Source organism: Python bivittatus, unplaced genomic scaffold, assembly GCF_059951505.1.
Source record: "Python bivittatus isolate LINGU-HERP-01145 unplaced genomic scaffold, Pbiv_v1 ctg000610_np1212, whole genome shotgun sequence".
Classification (NCBI taxonomy): domain Eukaryota; kingdom Metazoa; phylum Chordata; class Lepidosauria; order Squamata; family Pythonidae; genus Python; species Python bivittatus.
In genome coordinates, this window is record NW_028277088.1 from 42,918,782 (window position 1) to 42,943,391 (window position 24,610).

At 38.4% G+C, this 24,610-nt stretch overlaps 1 protein-coding gene across 1 annotated transcript in view; it reads right to left on the bottom strand.

Annotated features, from left to right (window-relative positions):
- The window catches only part of CPNE4 (copine 4), a 195,043-nt gene that overhangs the window by 26,182 nt on the left and 144,251 nt on the right, over positions 1-24,610 (bottom strand). The window contains exons 8-10 of the mRNA XM_088150532.1: positions 13,383-13,481; positions 6,160-6,246; positions 4,023-4,082 (exon numbers count right to left, since the gene is read on the bottom strand). Of these exons, the coding sequence (XP_088006658.1) occupies positions 4,023-4,082; positions 6,160-6,246; positions 13,383-13,481 (246 nt within the window). The remainder of the gene's footprint in view (positions 1-4,022; positions 4,083-6,159; positions 6,247-13,382; positions 13,482-24,610) is intronic.

Consider the following 24,610-nt stretch of genomic DNA (forward strand, 5'->3'; position numbering starts at 1 on the left):
CTACCTTGTCGTGGCGAAGGGGCTTGCGTAACTCAGTGAAGCCATGAGCTATACCGTGCAGGGCCACCCAAGATGGACAGGTCATGACAGAGAGTTCTGACAAAATGTGGTCCACTGGAGAAGGAAATGGCAACCCACTCCAGTATCCTTGCCAAGAAAACCCCATGGACAATGTTAAAAGGCTAAAAGATATGACGCCAGAAGATGAGCCCCTCAGGTCGGAAGGTGTCCAATATGCTACTGGGGAAGAGCGGAGGGCAATTCCAAGTAGCTCCAGAAAGAGTGAAGCGGCTGGGCCAAAGCCGAAAGGACGTACAGCTGTGGATGTATCTGGAAGCGAAAAGAAGGTCCGATGCTGTAAAGAACAATATTGTATAGGTACCTGGAATGTAAGATCTATGAACCAAGGCAAGCTGGATGTGGTCAAACATGAGATGACAAGATTGAACATCGACATCTTGGGAATCAGCGAACTGAAATGGACGGGAATGGGTGAATTTAATTCGGGTGACCATTATATCTACTACTGTGGGCAAGAAACCCTTAGAAGAAATGAAGTTGCACTCATAGTCAATAAGAGAGTGGGAAAGGCAGTAATGGGGTACAACCTCAAAAACGACAGAATGATCTCAGTGCGTATCCAAGGCAAACCATTCAATATCACAGTCATCCAAGTCTATGCCCCAACCACTGATGCTGAAGAAGCTGAAGTTGACCGCTTCTATGAAGACCTACAACACCTTCTAGAACTAGCACCAAAAAGATGTCCTTTTCATCATAGGGGATTGGAATGCTAAAGTAGGAAGTCAAGGAGTAATTGGAATAACAGGCAAGTTTGGCCTTGGAGTACAAAATGAAGCAGGGCAAAGGCTAATAGAGTTCTGTCAAGAGGACAAGCTAGCCATAGCAAACACTCTTTTCCAACAACACAAGAGACGACTCTACACATGGACATCACCAGATGGTCAATACCGAAACCAGATTGATTATATACTTTGCAGCCAAAGATGGAGAAGCTCTATACAGACAGCAAAAACAAGACCAGGAGCTGACTGTGGCTCAGATCATGAGCTTCTTATTGCAAAATTTAGGCTTAAATTGAAGAATGTAGGGAAAACCACTAGACCACTCAGGTATGACTTAGATCATATTCCTTGTGAGTACACAGTGAAGGTGATGAATAGATTTAGAGGATTAGATTTGGTAGACAGAGTGCCTGAAGAACTATGGACGGAGGTCCGTAACATTGTACAGGAGGCAGCAACTAAAACCATCCCAAAGAAAAAGAAATGCAAGAAAGAAAAATGGCTGTCTGATGAGGCTTTACAAATAGCTGTGGAAAGAAGGAATGCGAAAAGCAAGGGTGAAAGGGAAAGATATAAGCAACTGAATGCAGATTTCCAGAGAATAGCAAGGAGAGATAAGAAGGCCTTCTTAAATGAACAATGCAAAGAAATTGAGGAAAACAATAGAATGGGGAAGACTAGAGATCTCTACAAGAAAATTGGAGATATGAAAGGAACGTTTAGTGCAAAGATGGGCATGATAAAGGACAAAAAAGGCAGGGACCTAACAGAAGCAGAAGAGATTAAGAAGAGGTGGCAAGAATACACAGAAGAACTATACAAGAAAGATCTTAATGTCCCTGATGTCCACGCTGGTGTGATCACTGACCTTGAGCCAGACATCCTAGAGAGTGAAGTCAAGTGGGCCTTAGGAAGCATTGCTAACAACAAAGCTAGTGGAGATGACAGTATTCCAGCTGAGTTATTTAAAATACTAAAAGATGATGGTGTTAAAGTGCTGCACTCAATATGCCAGCAAGTTTGGAAAACGCAACAGTGGCCACGGGATTGGAAAAGGTCAGTTTATGTTCCAATTCCAAAGAAGGGCAACGCCAAAGAATGCTCAAACTATCGCACAATTGCACTCATTTCACATGCTAGCAAGGTTATGCTCAAAATCCTACAAGCTAGGCTTCAGCAATACATGAACCGAGAACTACCGGATGTACAAGCTGGGTTTCGAAGAGGCAGAGGAACTAGAGATCAAATCGCCAACATTCGCTGGATCATGGAGAAAGCACGAGAGTTCCAGAAAAATATCTACTTCTGCTTCATTGATTATGCAAAAGCCTTTGATTGTGTGGATCACAACAAACTGTGGCAAATTCTTAAAGAGATGGGAGTACCAGACCACCTTACCTGTCTCCTGAGAAATCTGTATGCGGGCCAAGAAGCAACAGTTAGAACCGGTCATGGAACAACCGATTGGTTCAAAATAGGGAAAGGTGTACGACAAGGCTGTATACTGTCACCCTGCTTATTTAACCTATATGCAGAGTACATCATGAGAAATGCCAGGCTGGAAGAATCACAAGCCGGAATCAAGATTGCAGGGAGAATCATCAACAACCTCAGATATGCGGACGATACCACCCTAATGGCAGAAAGTGAAGAAGAACTAAAGGGCCTCTTGATGAGGGTGAAGGAGGAGAGTGCGAAAGCTGGCTTGAAACTCAACATTAAAAAAACTAAGATCATGGCATCTGGACCCATCAATTCCTGGCAAATAGAAGGGGTAGAAATGGAAGCAGTAACAGACTTCATTTATTTGGGCTCCAAGATCACCGCAGACGGAGACTGCAGCCATGAAATTAAAAGACGCTTGCTCCTTGGGAGGAAAGCTATGGCAAGCCTAGATAGCATATTAAAAAGCAGAGACGTCACCTTGCCGACAAAGATCCGCATAGTCAAAGCTATGGTTTTTCCAGTAGTAATGTATGGCTGTGAGAGCTGGACCATAAAAAAGGCCGAGCGCCGAAGAATTGATGCCTTTGAACTGTGGTGCTGGAGAAGACTCTTGAGAGTCCCCTGGACTGCTAGGAGGTCAAACCAGTCAATCTTAAAGGAAATCAACCCTGATTGCTCATTGGAAGGATTGATAATGAAGCTCAAGCTCAGATATTTTGGTCACCTAATGCGAAGAGAGGACTCTTTGGAGAAGACCCTGATGCTGGGAAAGATTGAAGGCAAAAGGAGAAGAGGACGGCAGAGGATGAGATGGTTAGATAGCATCACTGAAGCAATGAGCATGAAACTGAGCAAACTCAGGGAGGCAGTGAAGGACAGGAAGGCCTGGCGCAATATGGTTCATGGGGTCACGAAGAGTCGGACACGACTTAACGACTAAACAACAACAATTCTGCCCTCCTTCTGTATTCATCTGTATTTATTTTGCTAAAAGAAAAAAAAAGTCCATGGAACTATTCACTGTATGTATGTGTGTATGAGTGTATGTGTGTGTATGCATTTTAAGTATTATATATGTATGCCTGTGTGTATAATCATATCAAAACATTTATGTTCACATATAGTTTATATTTTATGAAAAATGCATTTTAAGTAAGATTTAAAGCAGAAAACCTCTATCACAAATCTCAAATAAAACTGGAAGGATAAATGTGTTCCATTTCACACTTCAGTTGCAAAGTGCAAATGAATACAGTTTGTATCCAAATGCACCAACATTTTTGGAAATGTTGTTTCCAGAAACAACAGTAACAACCCATGTGTTGGCTTTGGCAAAGCTAGAAAAATAAACCAAATGTCCAAAGAATAAACAATTAGATGTATATTATGGATTGCTAAATACACAAAGATTGATGCAGTCATATCACAGCTTATTCTTATACACTGCTATAGTAAATGTCCCTCTAAACTTATTAGCTATGCAAATATCAAATATTTATAGGCAAAATTAAATTTGACATGCTATCAGGTTTTCACTATTCAAGATTGTAATTTATACAAGCCATTACATTTAAGATATGCTATATCTTTGAACAAAGATTATTAGAAATTAAACATTTTTAACACATTGATTTCCTATTTGAATACAACAAAACCCTGTGATATTTCAGGGGAAGAGGAGTACCTCATGTCTAATATCCTGTATGTAAAATAATAAATACTTAGCATTGTGAAAAGTTTTGTCTTTTTTAAAATAAATGAAATACTTACTGTAAACTGTATTTGGCAGCCACCCATTATGTAGTCTAAGAATGAATGCATCTTGTGAATCTGGAGGGAAGAAAGTCAGAAATTTGGGTTTAAAATGGTGTGTTCTTAAGTATTTCCTTCTTTATTACATGGGAAGGTATTTCTTTGAGGCCACCAATACTTTAGAGAACATTGAGAGTAAGTGACACAGGAAATAATGTTCCCCACCACAAAAATAAATATTCCTCTCTTCCCCCCACCTTTATATAAAGGGGGGAAAAAACACTCTCATTGCTAAGAATCATAGCATAGAATTGCTTTGAAGGAGAGTTGGAGACTACATATCCATACGGAGTTTCATGTTGAGACATCTTCTAATGGGTATGGATTTGGGATTTCCCGGAATGGATGCATTTTGTGGTTCAGTGCCACACCTCAGATTGCTACAGCATCCTTTCTTTACTTTCTTTTCCCTACTGGAAGTTCTCACAAAGCAGGTGCCCCATTCCCAGCAAAACTCAAGGCAGATAAGTCCACCATGTGGATGATGGAGGAATGAAAGATGAAACGTTCTGTTGCTATTGCCGCTGTTTGCTTATCTTGTGCTTGCTAATCTTTTAAGAACAGTTAGGGAACAACACCAATGAGAGTCTTGGAAAAAGAAGTCCCATTTATTTCTTTACAAAACAACTTGCAGGAAGGGAGCAAATCAGTTTGTTTCACTCTGTTTTAATATGAGCTGTTGGAATCTCACAATATGATCCTCAAAGTCCATTTTGCTCATGACCCTTTCAAGCCAAGCATCGTCACAAGGAGATATTTCTAGCTATGTCTTACTGTGGAGCGGCCATCCTTTCCTAGCATGGTACATGTGGGATGCATTAGGACAACTTTCCAAACTGGCACCTCTCTTATTGTACTTCCAGAGAAAAGAATGCTGCCCTGGTATAACAGAATTTGGGGTTCTTTTCAATGGAGGGGCCCTAGAGCTATTAACTACAAACGCTGCGTGGCTACTTTGCCCTTTATTGCTTAACTGTTTTTTAAATTTCTTTTTGGTCAGATGAAAAAAATACCTAAGGGTAGGAAAACACAGGTGAACAATGACATCTGGATTCTTGATAAAATTCTAAGGCTGAAAGTGATAAGATAAAAAGGTAAAGATTTCCTTTAGTAAATCTTGATACCTGGTGACTAGATTGTCACATTCCTGTAATTTTCCTGAAACAGTACATAAGTGGATTGCTTCTGCTTTCCTCCAATTTGTTTTTCCTTAAAAAAAAACAAAAAACACCTCCCTCCAACCCTGGGAGTTCATGGTTATCTTCCATCCAAGTATTAACCTGATCTGACAATGCCTCAATTAATGTCTCAGTTGCAAGGAGTCTCTCTCACTTCCCCATCTGGATGCCCAGTGGTTACATCCCCAATAATTTTAAGATAAATAGCTCCAATCATTTGGACCAGGAAAACTTTAAACTTCTTTTTCATCTAAAACCAATGCAATTAAAATATGAATCACTTGGGGGTAACTTCAGTGCATCTTGATATTTGAATTATTAAATACCATTTTCTTTTTGATTAGCATCTATAACCCATTTAGTTCATGTACTGTGAGCATAATAAAATTAAGTGATGGTACTATATCCTTGTCTTAAATTATCTAGGTTCAGAAGCTAAGCAAGGTTAGTCTGGTTAGTATTTGGATGGGAAACTACCAAGAATAGCAGGGTTTATCTGAAAGTCAAAAACATCCTGGAAGATGACCATCACCAAGACAACTATTTTGATGTGTCCAGGAGTTCCCCAGGATTTGAGCTCAACTCAGAGACTTTACCTGTACCTTTTAGCATAATTAAGCAAATATAAGGCTTTGAATATACATGGCTAACAGATTGAACGTATAAGAGTCAATGCCCATTTTGGATCTGCAGCAGTCAACCCAATAAAAATGTTGATCCACCTTGATGCAGCAACATCTGTTATCCTACCTTTGGGAATCCCACAATATGCATTTTTATGACATGTTCTATTTTTAACACATATAAAAATTTACAAAATGTGGAATCCAATTCCCTCTCCTCAGTTTGCTTATTGCATGGATGTTGAAAACAATACTTTCAAATTCATTATTAAAGTACTGCCTAAATAAAAGCACCTTGCACAGATTAAGAATGACGATGCCAGAGTTCTTGTAATTCTTCTTCTTTACTTTATACTTGGGGTTTATACACTCCCACTGAACCTGTGAAAACACAAGTCACAACATGAAAGCCATGTCTTCATTTATCATTTATTCAGATTGCATAATGTGTGTTCTGCAGATGAAAACAAACAAAAAGAAATCACACAAAACAACCATGAGAGCTCAGATCAAATGTGTAAATATCATTTCAGCTCCTTGAGAATGTTGCTGTCATTGATTTGGCATGCCCTTATTGCAAAGCTGTTCCAATATGGCCATATATCATTCTGTCATCCAATCCCTGGCCAACATCTAAACAGACAAAAAGCAGGACATAACAGAGATGGTCAGAAGCCATCTTGATTGCTGATCTGTAAATGAGATTTGCTTCCTGAGTTTATAGAAAATCCATTAAGCAAGACCTCCTTGACATTCTCCATTTTGAGCCTTCATGCTTCCAGGAGAATGCACAGATCAGGTTAAAGTCAGCCACAGTTCTGAAACAAGCAGCCCAAGACTCTATCAGTATTCCCTGATTCATTTCAAATTCTAATTCTAACTAATTCAAAGTCTATAAGGAACTATAAGGAGGGTATGTATATCATCAAAACTCCACCATCTCTCAGACCACAGCTAGTGTTCAGAAGTTCACTTTTGCTTAGTTATCATAACTAAATCTGCTGATACAACATTTGGCAGAATATTCCAATAGTAAATTCTGTATTCTGTGAAGAAGGAAGTACTTTCTTTGGGTCATAATGGCAAGACTGAAAATAATTACATACTTTGTAATAACCATGCCCAATCTAGGCATTGTCCCAAGCTGTGTACTTCAGCTCCCTAAATTTTCAGCATGGCCATTCTAGCTAGATGATCTAAGAGGTGGCCCATATACATGGAGGATACTGGAGCAGGCTGCTTTATATGGCCAGATTGCCCTTAGAGTTCTCTAACAACTGCTGAGTCAATGAGTTGCAGTACTTCCTTGCTGACATTTGCTTTACTGATACCCAGTTCAGTGGTTAACAACTCAGTGGCTTCTTCTTCTAGAAAACTATTACAGGGGTAACCAACTAAGCATTAAGTCCCAGGTTCTTAACTCTTTTCATTATATATCTTAGTTCCGGTCATTAAGGAGATTAAGCATCGTTCCCTAGTGCAGCCATCCTCATCCTTAACTTTATGCTTTCCATATATGTTGGACTTCATAACATCAGTCAGCACTGCTATTGTCTACGCTGAATTGAGATCATGAAAATTGCAGTCCATCACATCTGGGGGACATTAGGTTAGGGAAAGCTGGTCTAGTGCAAACAAATAAATATTGAGACCAATAGTTAAAAGTCTTAATGTGTTAATATAAATTTTATGCATATAGATGAATAACTAAGAAATGAATTCAAACTGAAATAAAATCAATTTTGGATACATTCCCAAATATACAAAATGGATATTTTATGGCTATTTAATATATTAGTCACTGATACTGATTCATTGTCCATTCCAGTCAAGCCAGAAATTTAATTTTTATCTTTTTTACCATTTTAATTCTTATCCAATAACATAAATGTGTTTTTCTGCCTACCACCCATATGTATGTTTATTTGAATTTATTCCAGTTCAATCCATTAGTGGACTCATCTGCTTCTACAAGCAGTTAATCTCTGTGAAAACACTTAATGGATTTGAACATATTCCTTGAAGGGTAAATAATCAGCCATACTAAGGGAGGCCACTTAGTGCTACAGTCACAAATTGCTTGAAGTGACAATTTACACTTACAGTGCAGACCCATATTTGGCAACTACTCAGTTCAATAGGACTTATTTCCAAGTAAGTGGGCAAAACCCATGCAACTTATTTGGGAATAAGCTCCATTGAACTTAATGCTATTTTTGAATAGAAGTATGCAAGATTGCACAAGGAGGAGGAGAGACAGGTGACATATGGTGACAAAAGAAGTCCGGTAGCACATTTTTCACTAACAAATTTTATTAAAAGGCATAAACTTTTGTGAGCACTCTGAAAACCAGTGGTTAGCAACCTTTGGGTGGGAAGATGATGCAAAAGACACAAAGTTGCTTACACATGTACGTAGGCTGAGATCTGTCTTTTGTTTTTGTTTGTTTTTGTTTGTTTTCCCATTTCACTTTTACATTTTTCAAACCTATTTTAGAGCTTTGGTGTGTTCCTACATCAAAATGGGAACTCAGTCTCCTGAATGTTGGGAACATAGTTACAGAAGATTCCAGCAGGTTGTAGAACCTAGTCAACCTTAGGGATTTCAAAAAAGCTAAGTAGAGTCAGATCTGCTTAGTACTTGGATAGGAGATCACCAGGAAACTCCAAAGATATAGGCTAGAATGAGAAGCCTAAAAAAAATATTCTGGAAGAATGCAATGGCAAACCATTTATATACTGTTGCCAAGAAAATTGCATAAACCTGTCCATGTAGTCACTAGGAAAGAAGCTTGACTCGAGGAAGACTTTTCTTCAAGAGGTAGAAAAGGCTCCAGGAACTTCCCCCAAAAAGGGTTTTGACAACACCACACTGAGGTTGGAAGCTCCCTTTTACTATTGTAGTCTGAAGTCAAAGACATAACTGGCGTAAATGTTGTGTAATTAGTTTTTTCATGCGGCATTAGCTCTTTTTCTAATGGTTATTAATTTTAATTTGATAGGCATTCCTATCCAGTTGTTTCAGTGCAGAGATTTCAGCATGAACACATGAGTTGAACATGAGAATGTGCTATTTCCCCTCTTCTCCAGTGTAGGAAAATTGTAATTTCATGGTACAGTTTTGGACTCTGAAAAAGGTGAAAGTTTTGTTAAACACACTCTGGGTATATATACATACAGCAGAACCTGGCAAAGCTGGGATTTTTATTATAGTTAATATCCAAAGAAAAGGTTAAAAGATTGCCCAGCTCTCTTTTTGGAGTCTGGCCAAAGGACTTGATCAGTATAGAAAGTTAACAAGAGGGGTTTTTTTTTCCTTCCTGAAGTAGATAGCCTAGGCAGTTGAGTACCTCCATCCTAGATCTCAATATTCATCTTGAGAATTTTTTTTTCAGCTGAAGAAACAGATAGACACAAGACACATGTTCCTGGGAAGTTTTCCAATATTCCCTTGTCCTCTTGTTCTCTGGAGTACTTGCTCAAGTTCACACTCCACCCACCCACTCACCCTGCGGCCCCAATGTTCTAAAAAAAAAATTATTCTCCACAATTTAGTTGAAAACAATATTGATAAAGATGTGTTAAATTTATCACTCAGATTTGGCCCTTTCAGCTTGCCCCACCTATTTCCTCCATTGGGAACACCATAGTCTTATTTGGAGCACAATAAAATTGGTAAAATGTGTTAATAACCCAAATCAAAGTGAACCATATTTTTCATAATTTAAGTGTTAGATTTCTAAATAAATCCGAAATTCAGAATTTGAGTTCAAATCCAGTGGATCCAAAGCTCAGCCCTTTTACTCTTGTTATTTCCGTAAGCACAATAAAATGAGACATCTCTAATTACCTACAGTATGAACCAGAAAACTATGATTATCAGCGTTTCATCCAAACAAGAAAATTATGATGATCAGCTTCACAACAATGTAGGTTTAAGAAACTGGCATGCTCTGAAACTGATGATCATAGTAACATAAGTTGTGATTGTCTGTGATAAGTCATTTGTTATGACTGGCAGTTAAAACATTAAGAATATTGATTAATTGACTGAGATAAATCCAGAAGTATTGTCCAAAGATCATTACTACGATCAATTTTTTTTTTTTGGAAGATTATTTTGAAGTTTTGGTTTTTTTTTTAACAGCCACCTGTCAAGGTCATATCAAAGGTTATTTAGATTAACGTTGCATCTCCATATCTATGGAAGCATTGGCTTCAGACACATGAAACTTTTAACCTCGATTCAGAGTGAAACTACAATGATAGAAGAAGGTTTTTATTTAAGATCAACTCCTGCTGCCTGCATCTGGAAGAAGCCCTAGACTAGCTGCCAACCTTACCCCCCCCCCCCCACACACACACACCATTAATATTTGTGGGCTTTTTTCCCTTCAGATGTGGTGCTCATCTTAACCTGATGCCTCAGGTGTGCCTATCTGGATGGGCTACACCAAACTGCCTTCCTGCAGCTTGCTTTGCAGTGGAATGGCAGGGCTTTGCCCATGCCATCTCCTGGACTAATTTTCCAGCCTACCAACAGCTCTGGAATTCCCAGATGGTTCCTTATCCAAATACTAACCATTGCTAACTCTGCTTAGCTTACAAGATCAGCCAAGGATGGCTACTTGATGCCATCTGCTGAGATTCACTGTAACTAATTTTATATTTATAATGAAAATATACACAGCTCAGGTAATAATAGTTTCTGAACATCCAGAGCTCAGTGTTTGCAGGACTACATTTTAAAAACCCAGTTTATAAACAAACTAAGTTATATAACAGTTCCACTTTATGGAAATTTCCATGGAGATTATAAATGTAAGAATATTTTTCAGTATTAATTTATCTCTTTAATTTCCTATTATAGAAACATATTTTTCAGTTATATAATAATCCCACTGCTAATTGTCCAGGTGCGACTTCATTTTAAGGCTATTTTTAAATTCCTCTAGTATTTTACAGATGAGCAGAGGAATTTCCTTGGCACACTTGAATAGTTTCAGCTTCATTTTTATTAAAATATGTGTAAGTCCAAGATAAAAAATATTTTTTAAATGCTTGTCCTAATTTGACTGCTGACTTTGCAATGAATAGTGGATCAATGCAATGGCAATCTGTGGTTTGCATGTTTCCTCATATTGAATGTGGAAATGATAACCAAAGTGCCAAAAGTTTGCCCATTCAAGTATTATATATAAACTTGGGTGTTGTGAGAACACAATAGAATATGTCAAAGCATAGTAAGAGCAAAATACAAATATCATTAATGATCAATGTAAAATACTAATCCTTGAATAACAGAACTAGGGCTAATTGTACTGAACAGTTTACAAAGCAATGAGGTGCCACCCTGCCCTTGGCAAACTCTCCTTGCTCAGTGAATGTTTTGAAATTAATAGATTGAACAATACTGGATTTCTCTTTTTCAGAGTAAGCTCTAGTTATTCAGATAAATCTGTACAAGAGTAAATGACAGCAGAGATTGGGAAGAGAAAGGCAAAATATTAGAGCTGTGCTCCAAGTCAGAGTAAAACCTGAACCCAGATCAACTCAGGGCCATTTTGGACAGTTTTGTGTTCACCTAGTACTTGAACAGCTCCAACTCACTCTGTCTCAACTGCAAAAGATCCACAAAGCTTTCTCCCCATTTTGCTGATACCATATACAAATACACATGCCACATAGGTACATACCATAAGGCATTTTGACACTTGTTTATGTAGAGCACCTGGGTGAAAATAGGATGTAGTAGGAGTATTTGATTCTGAGATCAGCGAGATCATTCTAAGATAACAGCAACACTAGCAATCCAACAACCACTGGCTACCCCAGTCTCAGCCTCTGGACAGAATCTGAGATCATGGGGACAGAAATGACTGGAGAATACAAGAGGATGACTGGAGAAACTGGGGGCAGGTTGGACAGAGCTGGTAAAACTGTATTTACACTAGATTTGGTAAAACTAATGGGGATTTCTATTTAATGCTAAAAGGAGAATACTCCTAGCAAAGGCAGAACTCTGTTTTTCCTCAGTCATGTTCTAGAACCAGGAATAAGATGAGATGAATGGTCAATGCAGAATAAGCCAGGATATTTCCAGAGCCCATATTTCTCGTGCAGAGTACCTTTATCTGGTCACTCCAGCCTATCATGTATTTTCAGATATTTCTGAATGAATGACCTATGGAAAAGTTTATAAACCAACCTTTTTGGGGTGTGGAAAATGCTAGAAAGCTTTGGAGATCAGGCTGTTTGTTTACTATTACAGAAAGAAAATAGACAAGTATCAAAGTTTAATTGCCTTAATAAAATGGATCAAAGCTAATAAATCCAGTATCCAGTATTATACACTCACATGAAATGACGATCATTTGTCATATCTAACAACTGCCATCAATCAGAGCTGCGAACCAGAAGTGTAATAATTAATGAGCTCTTTTTTACTGCAGCTTTTAATTCATGGTTGATTTGCAACATCAATTTATTTCATTATGGTAGGATAAAGTAGATGGCTAAAAATATAGAATAATGCCTAACATATTTTTGATACCTCACTTCCCTTCCTCTTTCTCCCCTAGCTATAAGAAAGCTACACTATAAACTATAACATTATTTGTTTGGCTTAACTTCAGTGCAAGACACCAAAAGTGACATTTGGTTTACCTGACCCAAATCAGCACTACCAAACTTTAATGGCAAAATGCTGAAAAGTGGTGATATGATCTTCCACATTGTTAAAAAAGATCTAAGTAAAACTGTAGGTATTTGATAGCTTCCCACTTTGGTCACATAAAACATTTCAGTTCATAGGAACTTTTAGAGAGCCTCTGGGAATTAAGTCCAGCTGCCGAGGAAAGAATAAGATTTCTCAGAAATTCCAATTAAAATCTGCCTCAGGTCCAGTTCCTATTGAAATCATTCATGACATTTAAAGACAGCATAGAAGTCAAGCACAAAGGTGATACATATGCTGGATTAATCTGAGCTGTAAAACACATTACTGAGATCTCTACGTAAAGGAAAAATAGATGTGATGGTCGGTCCAGGTAAAGCACTCTTCAATGTAACTATGCTATTTGAGCCATGTGTAGCATTGGCGAGCTAGTGCAATTACCCAAACCATCAGTCACAGAGGTAAAGGATCAGTGGACTGGCTAATTGTGCTGTTTAGTCAGTTTACGTTACATGTGCTTGAGACTGATATTTGTTCAAGATCCATAAATGTTCTCAGCCACTTGAGTACAATTTTCTTTTCTGCTCTGATGGCTGGTTCCAGATCATCTATGACAAGTAAGAAGACTACTGTATTCTTTCCATAAGCATTTAGCTTATTTGTCAAGATATACAGATCATTTTTAATAGTTAAAATAGTGTTTTAATAGTTCTTCGTCTGCTTTCCTTGTATAACGTATTCTTTAAACCAAAGCGTCATCAAAGGAACACCCACTTTTTCCATTACTCTCATAGAGGGTTATCTGTTTGCTTGCAAATAACATACATTCGTCTGAGCCTACCTGTCTTCCTTCCATTGCTCCTCGCATTTCCTTGAAAGTTGAACTAAATTCTCCAATAAAGTCATGCTTGCCATTGGAATCCCAGTCCCAAACTATGCACTGAAAGAGAAAACCAAAAATCAGAAAAATCCCAGAAACATGATTCAAACAACAGTAACAATTCTCTCAGTCAGATTTTATGAAAAAAATAAATAAATAAATCAAGAACTATTCGAATTCTTAATCCATGTATCCCTACTGCAATGGAGTGAGGAAAGTTCCAACCTACTCTTCCCCACCCCAATCCATAGACTTCTCACAAAAGCCATTAACTGGACCAAGTTGCGTCTGTGGCTCCCAATGAACAAAAACAGGAGTCCTGCAACAGGCCATAACCCGTGACTGGGGTTGGCTAGAGATAACAAAGCCGTGATACAATTCACACATTCCATCTATATTTGGGAAGGGGTGTGCATCCCGTACTTTCCATTCTAATAAGCATTAAGGTACTATATGCACTGAAAACAATTTGAAAGAAATGCTTTGGATCTCATCTGACTGCAGCACCTTTCTCATATATGTTAAAGCCACTCAACATTTTCAGGCTTTCCTGGTCGTCTGAAAAATTTGCAGCTGCTTTAGGGGAACCACTTACTAATGTTAACCCAACTTTTAAGACAGTGGCATTTTTTTTAGACCCATACGAAAGCTTGAAAATAATAATAATGGAGCTTTATGGAATAAGAGATCCAAAGAAGGTTTTCCAAATCGTTTTTGAAAATATACCCATCCTTAATAACAATTCTTTGATTAAGGTTCTAGTGATTTTCCAGCTTGAGAAAACTCTTTACAAAATAAACAAACATGCTTTGTCATTTTTCACTCGCACGTCGAAAGCTTTGACCTTCATATCCTGAAGGAATAAAATATGGTTGAATCAAGTAACAGCATTTCTCTTTGCAAGATGCAGTCGCTTAGCAATGAATCCCAAAGAGATAGGAGGGGTGGGTTTCACCATGCCCATATTTAGGTATCTTAAAAGATTCTTGGTAAAAAAGATTACTGTGAAATTATTACCACCCCCCTTTGATATTAAAAATACTTGATATTGAGAATGACAGTCTTGTTATTAAGAAATGGAGCACCTGAATAGGAAAAAGGGAGGTATAGAGCTGCTTAACCCAGTCCCATCTGGCTCCATTTCCAGTTTACAATGTATACCCAAGCTGTTTCCTTTTTATTAATACAGGAAAGAAATCATGGTTAGTGACATGTCGGCACATACTCATTGTCTCATATAGCATTACCAAGAAGTCATTTTACTAAGGAAAACATTGTCATTATCTACCACCTCATTTGCCCAGGGATGAAAGAAACAGTTTGTGGAGGATATGGAGCTGAAGGGGAAAATACTGAATATACTCTTCTCCCTCCATCTTATATCCACCCTCATTGTGAAAAACATTAAGGAAAGGACCACCTGCTTCATCTTGTCTTTTTCTGATAGCAACATGGATCACTAATAGGAGTTGCAAAATTATACAAAAATACATCCCTTCTCTACAATGAGGGATTCTTCTCATGGGGCAAATCAGATACTCAGTATAGCCATTCATTACTGTATATAGCTTTGAATAGTATGCTCCTATTGATAGGAAGCATTCAGTTTTCCTGCTTCTTTTGTCAAAAATCATCCTTATCATTCCATCTCTGAGATTCCAAATCTGCTGATGGTAGATCAGATGACAGAATTTTGCCATTATATATTTTGTCCTATTGTGAATTACTCATCTAACACTTGATCCAACTCATGTCAACAAAGATCCCCTTACACAACTTCAACATACACAACCCCATGTCTTGTTAAGCGGAAATGGCCATCTTGTTATAATGTACTGTACTTTAAGTGTGGAATACCTTTTATATGGAATGCTCAGATTGGTTTTATTTTAATATTGTTTTTAACCTGGTACAAATAAAATACTACCTCCTTAGGGGAAGAAGCACAGGTGAGAAGGATAGATATTCAAAATTCCTTATACAAATTAGCTTACAATTGACATTGGGTACTTAGGACTCATACTGTTAGCACAGAGTCTGATTTTTTCTTTCTCCTGCTGCCCCCCTACCCTTAGTGCTGATGGAATGGTGAAGACCCAGATTGCAAGGGAGGCACCCACTAGCATGTACAACCACCTCCCTGACAATATATGAAGCCCATGAGGCTGAAGAGACTGCCCATCCCTGTTCTGCATAGATGGGCAATGACCTTCAAGAGTTTCAGACTGCGGTCTTTTCTTACTTAGTGGTTTAAGGAACTGAATCTGAGACTTACTACGTGCTGAGCAAGTATACTACCACTGAACTCCAATTCTGCACCATTACTTCTAAGTAGAATCAATCTTTTATATAAGTCAGTGGAAGAGCCAGACTCTTCTGAAGATTGTAAATGAAATGGTTTAATGCCCTACAACTACAATAAATTGGAGAACTAATAGTTGAGAGAGCCTGTTACATCTTCAGGGTCTATTTTGGTACAGTATCTTCTACTCTCTCTTTACAGAAGGGGAAAAGCATACCAAATAGCTTCAATCACAAAGCCTTTATTCCTTGATGAAGGTACCTTGTATGATATACAACTGTCTTTGCCTCCCTCTCCCATCCTACCACTTATAAAAACAAGAACACAAAATTGCCACTTGCTGATTAAAGAAAAAGAATAAAGAATCATGATTGTGTTAATGATCTATTCATTATCAGTTGTTCATTAGAATGTCAAAAAGTTGCTTCAAAGGAGAAAGGACAATTTTGGATTATTAGAGGTTTGAATTTTAATTGGAGATCATTAAAAGTCAAATTACATTTAAGAATGTCAAGGTTAACATGATAAAACTGTTTTTTAAATCATTTGCATGGACTCCTAACTTTAAAAAGCCAGATAATTTAGTACCCAAGTTCATAGACAAAAGACTCCAATATTATCTCAGTGTTGTTTGCACAGCTATAATTAGGAGCAGGCTTTAGATGCTTGTAAGCTTGCTAGTTATAATTGCTAATTACACCGGAGATTGACGTCTGATAATAAACATTCATTTTCACCCTGACCAGTATACCATAAGTAACCCTCTTGCCTGAGGAATAGCCATGGTACATTTTAGGGACATATGTATGTGTGTCAGCCTTACTAGGTAGACTAAACAGGAAACATGACCAGATGAGCCAAATCTACTTTATTGTAAAGATACATTGACAGAATATTGCAAGTCTGAAAGTACAATTCTCCCACCATCTCCTTTACAGCCCAAGAAACTAGGGAGGGTCCCTTCTGAACCTCTTGCCCCTCCCACTATCCAGCTGTGGGCTATGCTCCCTCTTATCAGACCATTCTTTAGGCAGCATCTCTTCGCTCCATCTCCCAAGGTCTTTCCCACATACCATTATGGTGTGTTAGGAAAACAGGGATACATACTCTGAACTCCAGCCTCTACTTTCAACTTTTCCAGATTGAATTGGAAGGTCAAAATAAAGCTATTCCTATCAGCCCCTGGCAGCCTGTACATTATCAAGGATTGTATTTTAGTTCCAAACATCTAGAAACAAGTCATGCTTTTTCTGGAATATTTCTGGAATATTATCAATCAGAAGGCATCTGAGCCCCAAGGTGCTGAAGTAGGAAGCTCAGGATTGGGACTGGTCCACTGTCAGGCTTTTCAAACCAGGACTTGGCTGTAAATTTCCAACTCCCCATGACTTAAAATGTTTTTGTTCAAGTTATTTCTGTTGTACTTATTTTTACTTTATTTTGTCAAACCGTAAACCGCCCTGAGTCTCTTGAAATAGGATGGTATACAGGGTGTCTGCAAAGGGGGCGATGGGGTCAAAAAATTCATGATAGCACTTGTTCCTGCATGATTGAAGCTTTGCCCCTTTTTAAAGTGAGTCATGCATGCAGCACATGCAAAAAGAGGCTGGGTTCAATCATGTTGTTGCAGCCACCATCTTGTCATTTTGAGACTCTTGCAGATGCTCTTGGTAATAGATTAATGCTTGTATAAACCAACAGCCAACTTGGCTACTAGGCCTGAATTACGCAGAAGTCTCTCAGATACTCTACGTGGTATGACTAAATAAGAATTCAACTAAAGGTACATTAACAAGTCAGTTGCCCTCTGTCAGGGTGCAGTTCTGTCTCACACCCATGGCACTTTAAATCAGGTGCTGCTTCTTCCAGCTTCAGAGGACTCTGCCCTGTACTTCATGGCCTTGAAACTGAGCAATTATTGGTTATTGACATAAATGATATCCCTTCCCTGAGAACTTAGCTTCTCTCTTATACCAATCAAGACTGGAGCTTGTAGAATCAATGAGTTGAAAGGAGTTATTTAGTCACTGAATCTACCATGTTACTCAGTGTGGGAATCCAGATTAAAGTATCTCAGACAGCTGACCAGCCTCTGTTTGAACTCATCCAGCAAAAGGGAGTCTACAACATCCCTAAATAATTGGTTCTGCCATTTAACTACTTCTATTTTGAGGAGGTTTTTCATATATAGCCAGAATTTACCTTCTTGTAATTTAACATCAGTTATAAATTCTGTAACTTAAGACAATTGTGAGTTAGAGGCTGTAGCCTTATCAAACCCTCAGAGCATAGATGCATACAAATATTTTCATTTCTTTTTTTTTTTTCAAAAGAGGGCTCCTCAGGGATAAGGCTCTGCTCATAAGAAAGAATTTCTAATAAAGAGCCTGACAGCTGCTAATTGCAACAGTGTCATCTCATCGCAGAAGAATCTGCAGATGAGGATAAGGTTCTGTTAGTTCTGAATCAGGGGGCAGAAGAACCATCAGGCTGACAACTGGCAAACAGAGATGAGAGAGAACTCAGCAGTGCTACAGAAAAATAAATAGTGGATAAGGATGTATTGCTTGGCTCTTCCTGCCTTGATTGTCTAAGACTTAAAGATCACTGGCAAATAAAGGTGTGAGAAGTAAAGTGCAGAGAGCAATTGAGATTGAGATCTTGCACAAAGAGGCACTCACTCAGAGTTTCCAACAACAAGCAATATTTGGGCCCCAGGGAAACACCTCAATTGCAACATTTAAATCTGCCCCTACGGGCTTCTCAGTGTCACTAGCAACTGCAATTTCTCAGTTGTATGCGATTCATATCTAGTGTTGCCCTTATGTTACTGGATCGCTTTACTGTGACTTTGGATTGCTTTTGGAACTCCTGTACTCATTTTTTTCATCATGATGAACTGATCTTTTTTGTTGGATCTTGTTTTCACTTTGATCAGTGCTTGGTTCTCCTCAGCTCTGATTTATCATCTTTTCCACTCAAGACATGTCTGGGAGGAACCAAAGACTTTAGCTTTATAAACCTTCAGGTCTGAATGATGAGTTTTAAAAACAATGTCAGGCTACTGGTTCCTGAATGTGTGCCCCTCACTTTATCCTATAGCTGGTTAGGTAGGGCACATTACAAGCTTTGTTTTGTTAGAACCAAACTAATGTTACAAGCACTCCCAGGTTTGGCTAATGGTCACTCACTCACACACTGTGTGTTGAGGCATGCAGAACTTGTAAGCCCCCTTGCTTTCTACCTGGGTTTTCTAGATAGGTGTGGCTAGAGCAGACAAGACACACAGCCCTGGTCAACAGCTGGGAAATAATTAGGGACACACACAAATCACTTCCAGCCAAACACTGAAGCACAACAGGGTCTTTGGAATACCCTGAGACGTAGTGAATTTAAAATAATAGCAACACTTTACTGGTCACAATGTACATTTAATCTTTCTCACAAGCACGCATACACACTAATCAGCACTTACCCACTCCCTTCTCAACTAGGCTGCCAGGTATTAGCTAGAGGGACAAAAGATGCCAAGTCTGGATCCAAAGACAACTCAAGAAGTATGCAAACTTCAGGACCCATTTTTATCCCCCAAAGTTCTTGCTTTGTTGATTAGCTGGGATGGGGGAGGGGTTCCCACGTGCTCAGGCCCAACTTCCTTTGTCTGGTGACATTTTTTCTTTTGTTTCCTTAACAACTTGTTTCCTTCTTGGGATCTTTTAAATAAGATTCCTGGCTTTTCATCCTCCCTGCTTATGTGCCTGCTTCATCATTAGTTATGGCATCTTCAGCCTAGTCTCACACTAGGTGTGAACTGGCTGGCTGAGGAGTTCTGGGAAATGAAGTCCACATATCTTAAAGTTGCCAAGGTTGAGAAACACTGCACTAACCAGACAAACAAACCAAAACCTATGCCTTTCATGAAACTAAACATACATAATATTTATGAAGGAGTAAATAGCATTTACATTTTTTTAAATAAATCTTTCTCCTCAGGCTGATATGCTTCCATTTGGGGGCCATGTTGTTGAGAATTAGTTGGTCAGCTCTACAAAGGAGTAAGCAATGACTCAGGTGAGATTGTTATATGATCGGACAACAGTTCTTAATAAGGAAGTAAGCACAAGCTCAGTTCAGCCTGCATTTAAAGCAGAACCTGGAATTCTCTCAAATCCCTCAAAATGCTGCTGTCTGCATATAGGAGCTCAGTACTGCAACCTCTGTTGATTGAAATGCAAAGAGGCTTATTGAAAACATACAGTCTCTTATCTGAGAAACAGCTGGAATAAAGGAGTGATCAAAGAAGATTTGAGTATAAAAGTATCTAGCTAAGATGCAGTCTGTTTGCTGGAAACAATATCCTAATCTGCTTCCATTTTTGTCTTGTTATCTTGATATCTTAGGATCCTGATATTTTGGACTGTTCTTCCAACCTTGTTCTTCAGCTCTGCAGTACTATCTGCTTTTATATTCTGGACTTTCAATTTATTAATACCTGTTTACCTCCTTGATTTTGCCTTTCATTCCTGATTTTATCTGCTTTGTTTTTGAGATCTCCTAGGTATAAATTCAGACTGACTGCAGATTAGTTGATATCTTCTGCCATTCCTAATGTTGGCAACTCCTTATAAGACAGAAACAGCAGTACAATATTGTGAATCTCAGAGCCAGTTGTGTACCATCCTTTGCTTAGCAGTTACTGGGCTGAAAGGTGAGCAGTGGAAAGGGAAATGAAATATGGCTTAAAGATGGGCATTGGCCTTTAAAATTTCTGTTTCCAAAGTCTTTTTATATCTCCCACATACAAAAAGACAATTTGATTCCACTTTAAACTACTAGTTAAACAAAAGTCTTAAAGGGATGTAAGGCCATTGTTGTTATACCTTTCTGGTAGTCTGTTTGTGTCAGATAAAAATCATACAGCACTACTTACATCAGATGAGAATCTGGCCCTATGAATCAGTATTTTGTTGTATTGCTTTCTGCAAAACAAGGCACTGTTTCTACAACATAACAAAAGCAACATATGTATGATTGCCACATTTGCAAACACTGCTTTCAGATCTTCTCTCACTCAAATGGTAAGGCTGCCAAATTGTCTCTTCAGTTTTGACAATAATTATTTTCTCTTTAATATCTTCTTTCTTGCTCAGGTTACCAGTGGTTTATCTCTGAAAATCAATTTTTTTTTTTTTTTTGGTATATTGTCTATGACTCTTTGTATTCAGTAGCCACCTGGTAACCCAAACACTAAATTCTGAATGGGGAATTGCCTCATCCAACATAGTGAGCCAGATCCTGACCTGGAACATGGAGTCAGGTATCATGAAGACATCTGAATAGCCATCTAGGGATGAGCTGGTAAAGGATTCTGAACCACTGCCTAATATAGAGAATAATACTTCAAAGCCACTGACTGAAAGCACAAATACTCCACAGACTAAATTGTGAATTGCCCAAGATTCCTCAATCACCTTTGTCCACTCTTTGAGACCTCAATAGGCAAATCAGATGAGACAGACTGATAGAGTAGGCTGCCAGCACTGCTACCAGTAATACAGCAACTTCCAAATGGAATTTAGCTTCATTAGAGTGAATTCTCATTGAGGAGGCAGGACTCAAATCTTCAATTACTTATCTAATTTTATGTTCTCTGGATGGACTGGAATGACCATTCTCAGAATTCCAAGAAAATCTCCAAATTCCCAGCCAGTCCTATAGAATTCTAGGTGAGCTGACGATTTCTGAATTCTCTCTCTTCTGTAGCAAAAGTAGCAAAAAAATATAAGTGCAGAGCAATGCTGCAACCTCTTTCTAGGGGTGGGAGAATTTTTTTCCACCTCTCAAGGCTCACAATCCTTTAGGAGATAAGCCGAGAGTTCATATGTTGGCAGTGGTTATGATTGAAGCCGCTTGGATGGGTGAGCAAAAGCCAAAGAAGGGTAGGGCTATTGCTTCTCTCTCAAACACACTGGGATCACACATCATAGTATGTGGTGCTTTCCTTATTCATAGTTTACTGAATAAACTACCATTGGCTAGGCTGTCCTAATACACTAAATTCAGACCGAATTACATGATAGGTTAGCACAATGTATGAGCCTCTCTCTTTGCACACATCAGGCTTCTGGTGAAGGGACAGATTGCTCTTGACAAAGATTTAGATTGACTACATACAGAAGGTTTGCAAGAGACTCTACAGTTGCAATTTGCCCAACTTTGCTTTCTCTTTCTTCCTGGCTCATTTTCTCCTGTTTCTTATCAGAGCATGATACTGATACATAGATACAGTTGCTCAGTAGAAGTGCTTCATATTGGACTGAGCTTCTTACATTCAACTGAATTTTTCTGAGTTTTTGTTCTCTTATGGTTACAACTTCTCTTTGGAAAAAATGCTTAATCAAGCTTTCAAAATTCTTCATGAGATTTGTGGGCAGAGAATTTAGCTGGATGATTTTTCCAACAGAAGAATACCTGCTCCAGCAATTTTTCAAAAGTGACAATCTTCCTTGGCAATGAGCACCACTACTAAAAATGATCCATGAGAGGAATTCCTTCATGAGATCTTCCTTTTGGTTTAATTTGAAGTCTGGGAAGACAGAAAGGCTACAGACCACTTGAGAGAGGATTGCATTATGAAAGATAGGACATTTATATATTCCGTTCGGTCACCCCCACAACTATCCCAAGTGCAAAACTATCACTTCCTATATATCATAATTTCTCTGAAGGGTTCTTCTCCTTTGAATTAATTTCTAAAAGGATCTTCTCTTTCACTAAATTGAAGGAGAACTAAAAGAAAAGAATTTAGGAGAATTATTTCCTGTTATTAGCTCAGCAAACATGGGAACTGCACAACACAGAACAGGATTTATACACTGAGAGCAGAATGGCTGCACAAAGACTTGAATCCAGGTCTGGATGGGTAGTCTTCCAAATCCAGTGCCATCATGCTATCCAACAGAGCATTATGCATCATCATAGTTCCCTGAGTTATATTGGTTCCCAGATTTCTAAGAAGCAGAACTGTCACTATCATTTAATTGGTATGTAATCTTTTCTAAAAGATCTGTGCAGCCATGGATTTTAATTTAACTCTTCCTAGGAACTTCTTCCCCATATTAACTGTCATAGCAGATAAAAGAAATTCAGCCAAAAAGGTGATTTTGACAAAACCATTGATAACAGACATGTGGAAGATAAATTTAATAGTAAACAGAACCAAGGAACAGGGAGGTTAATGGTACGTTGGGAGGAAAAGTAGCTTAGAGGCCTGGCCTGTAAAAGGATCATTGTCAGAACCTGTTTAAAACTGCTTGAAAATAGACCAAGATGGCAAGGATTTGTCCAAGTAAAATGCAGAGGGTTTAAGTCATGAGTATATATATGATTAACTATTCATCACTTCTCTCTCTGACCATGAAGTACCATAAGAACAATGAATGGTAAGATTTGCATTAATAGAATTTGCCATCAGGTTTCATACTTGTGGCCAGTATAACTAGGTATCTGCTGGGGCTCACATCCCAGCTCCTTAATGGAATCCTTTTCTTTCTTGCTCCTGGCTAGCTGCAGGTCTATTGTCTTAAAGAGCAAATGATTTGGTCATGCCTGCTTTCCTTTTGCCACCAAAATCTTGTGAGATCCCCCACCCCCTCAATCTAGGGATGAATGCTTTAGCTTTGCTTTTTCTCAGCTTCTCATTTGTTGGACATTACATTTATTTTCACCTAGTTCAGCATGAACTGGAAATTTAAAAGAAAACACAGTAGGCACAATCCAGTCATATCTATGACTCCAGAAGTAAGTTCAACTGCAGTCATCAAAATTTACATCATATTCTGTACACTATTTGGACAATTAGAATTTCACCTACTGTTTGCCCAAGAGAGCTATTGGCCACAGAAAACTATCTAGGCATAGGGGCCTTTGGCTCTTGATGAACTAGTAAGGTAAAATCATCACCAGATATAGCAATCAGTTAAAAACTGACCTTCCCAGCATGTTCTGAATACCCAGTTTTGCAGATGGTGGTGTAAGGATGCAACAGGGTAAAAGGCCGTCACACTAAGCACCTAATTTTCATGCATTTCATACCTCAAAATGACTGGAAACCGATTTCAGCCATTCAGAGGTTCTGATGGCTACCAAAAGGGGTCAACTGCTGAAAACTGTGCCATTGCATTTCAAGCACGGCATTTGATAGGTTACAAACCACAGAGACAAGGGTCTAGTGAGTTTGTATCAGATTCTGCAAACACTGAAATTCTAGATGTAACGATTCTTCGTTTTCTAATCCTTGCCTACTAATTCCAAATCAAGGATAGTTTGAAACAGACTGCAGGCTACTGCATACTGATTTTTCCCATGCAGCCAAAGGAAGACAGCTGAATCCCAGAGTTTTTGTCTTTTAAAAGAACTAATAGTAAATAATACATATGCATCTTTCCCTGCTAATCTAGCCCTATGGATATGCCATCTTGCCTCTCCTGTCAATTTGAAGGCTTCTAACTTGAAATTGCTTAAATAAACATTATGTAAAATGGAAAACGTTCCTGTTCAATATTTTACAGCATGACATTTCACTCAATCTTTCATCTTTTTCTGCGGTAGAAAGCAGGTAGATCCTCTAGCTATTCAAGTGGATTAAAAGCCTTTTAAAACATGCTTGACAGCAAATAGTAAGTGCTTAATGAAAGTAAAGTTTAAACGGACATATGACTTCTTGGCCCTTCACTGCTCTTGAAGTTAATTTCATCTTCAGAAAAATACTAACTGAAAATTGAAGCAATTGATGTGACTGCCTGGGATATCTCTATAAAAATATGCCACAAACTGTTACACAGTTATGATTGATTATAAGCATAGCATACTTCTGCCACTGATAATA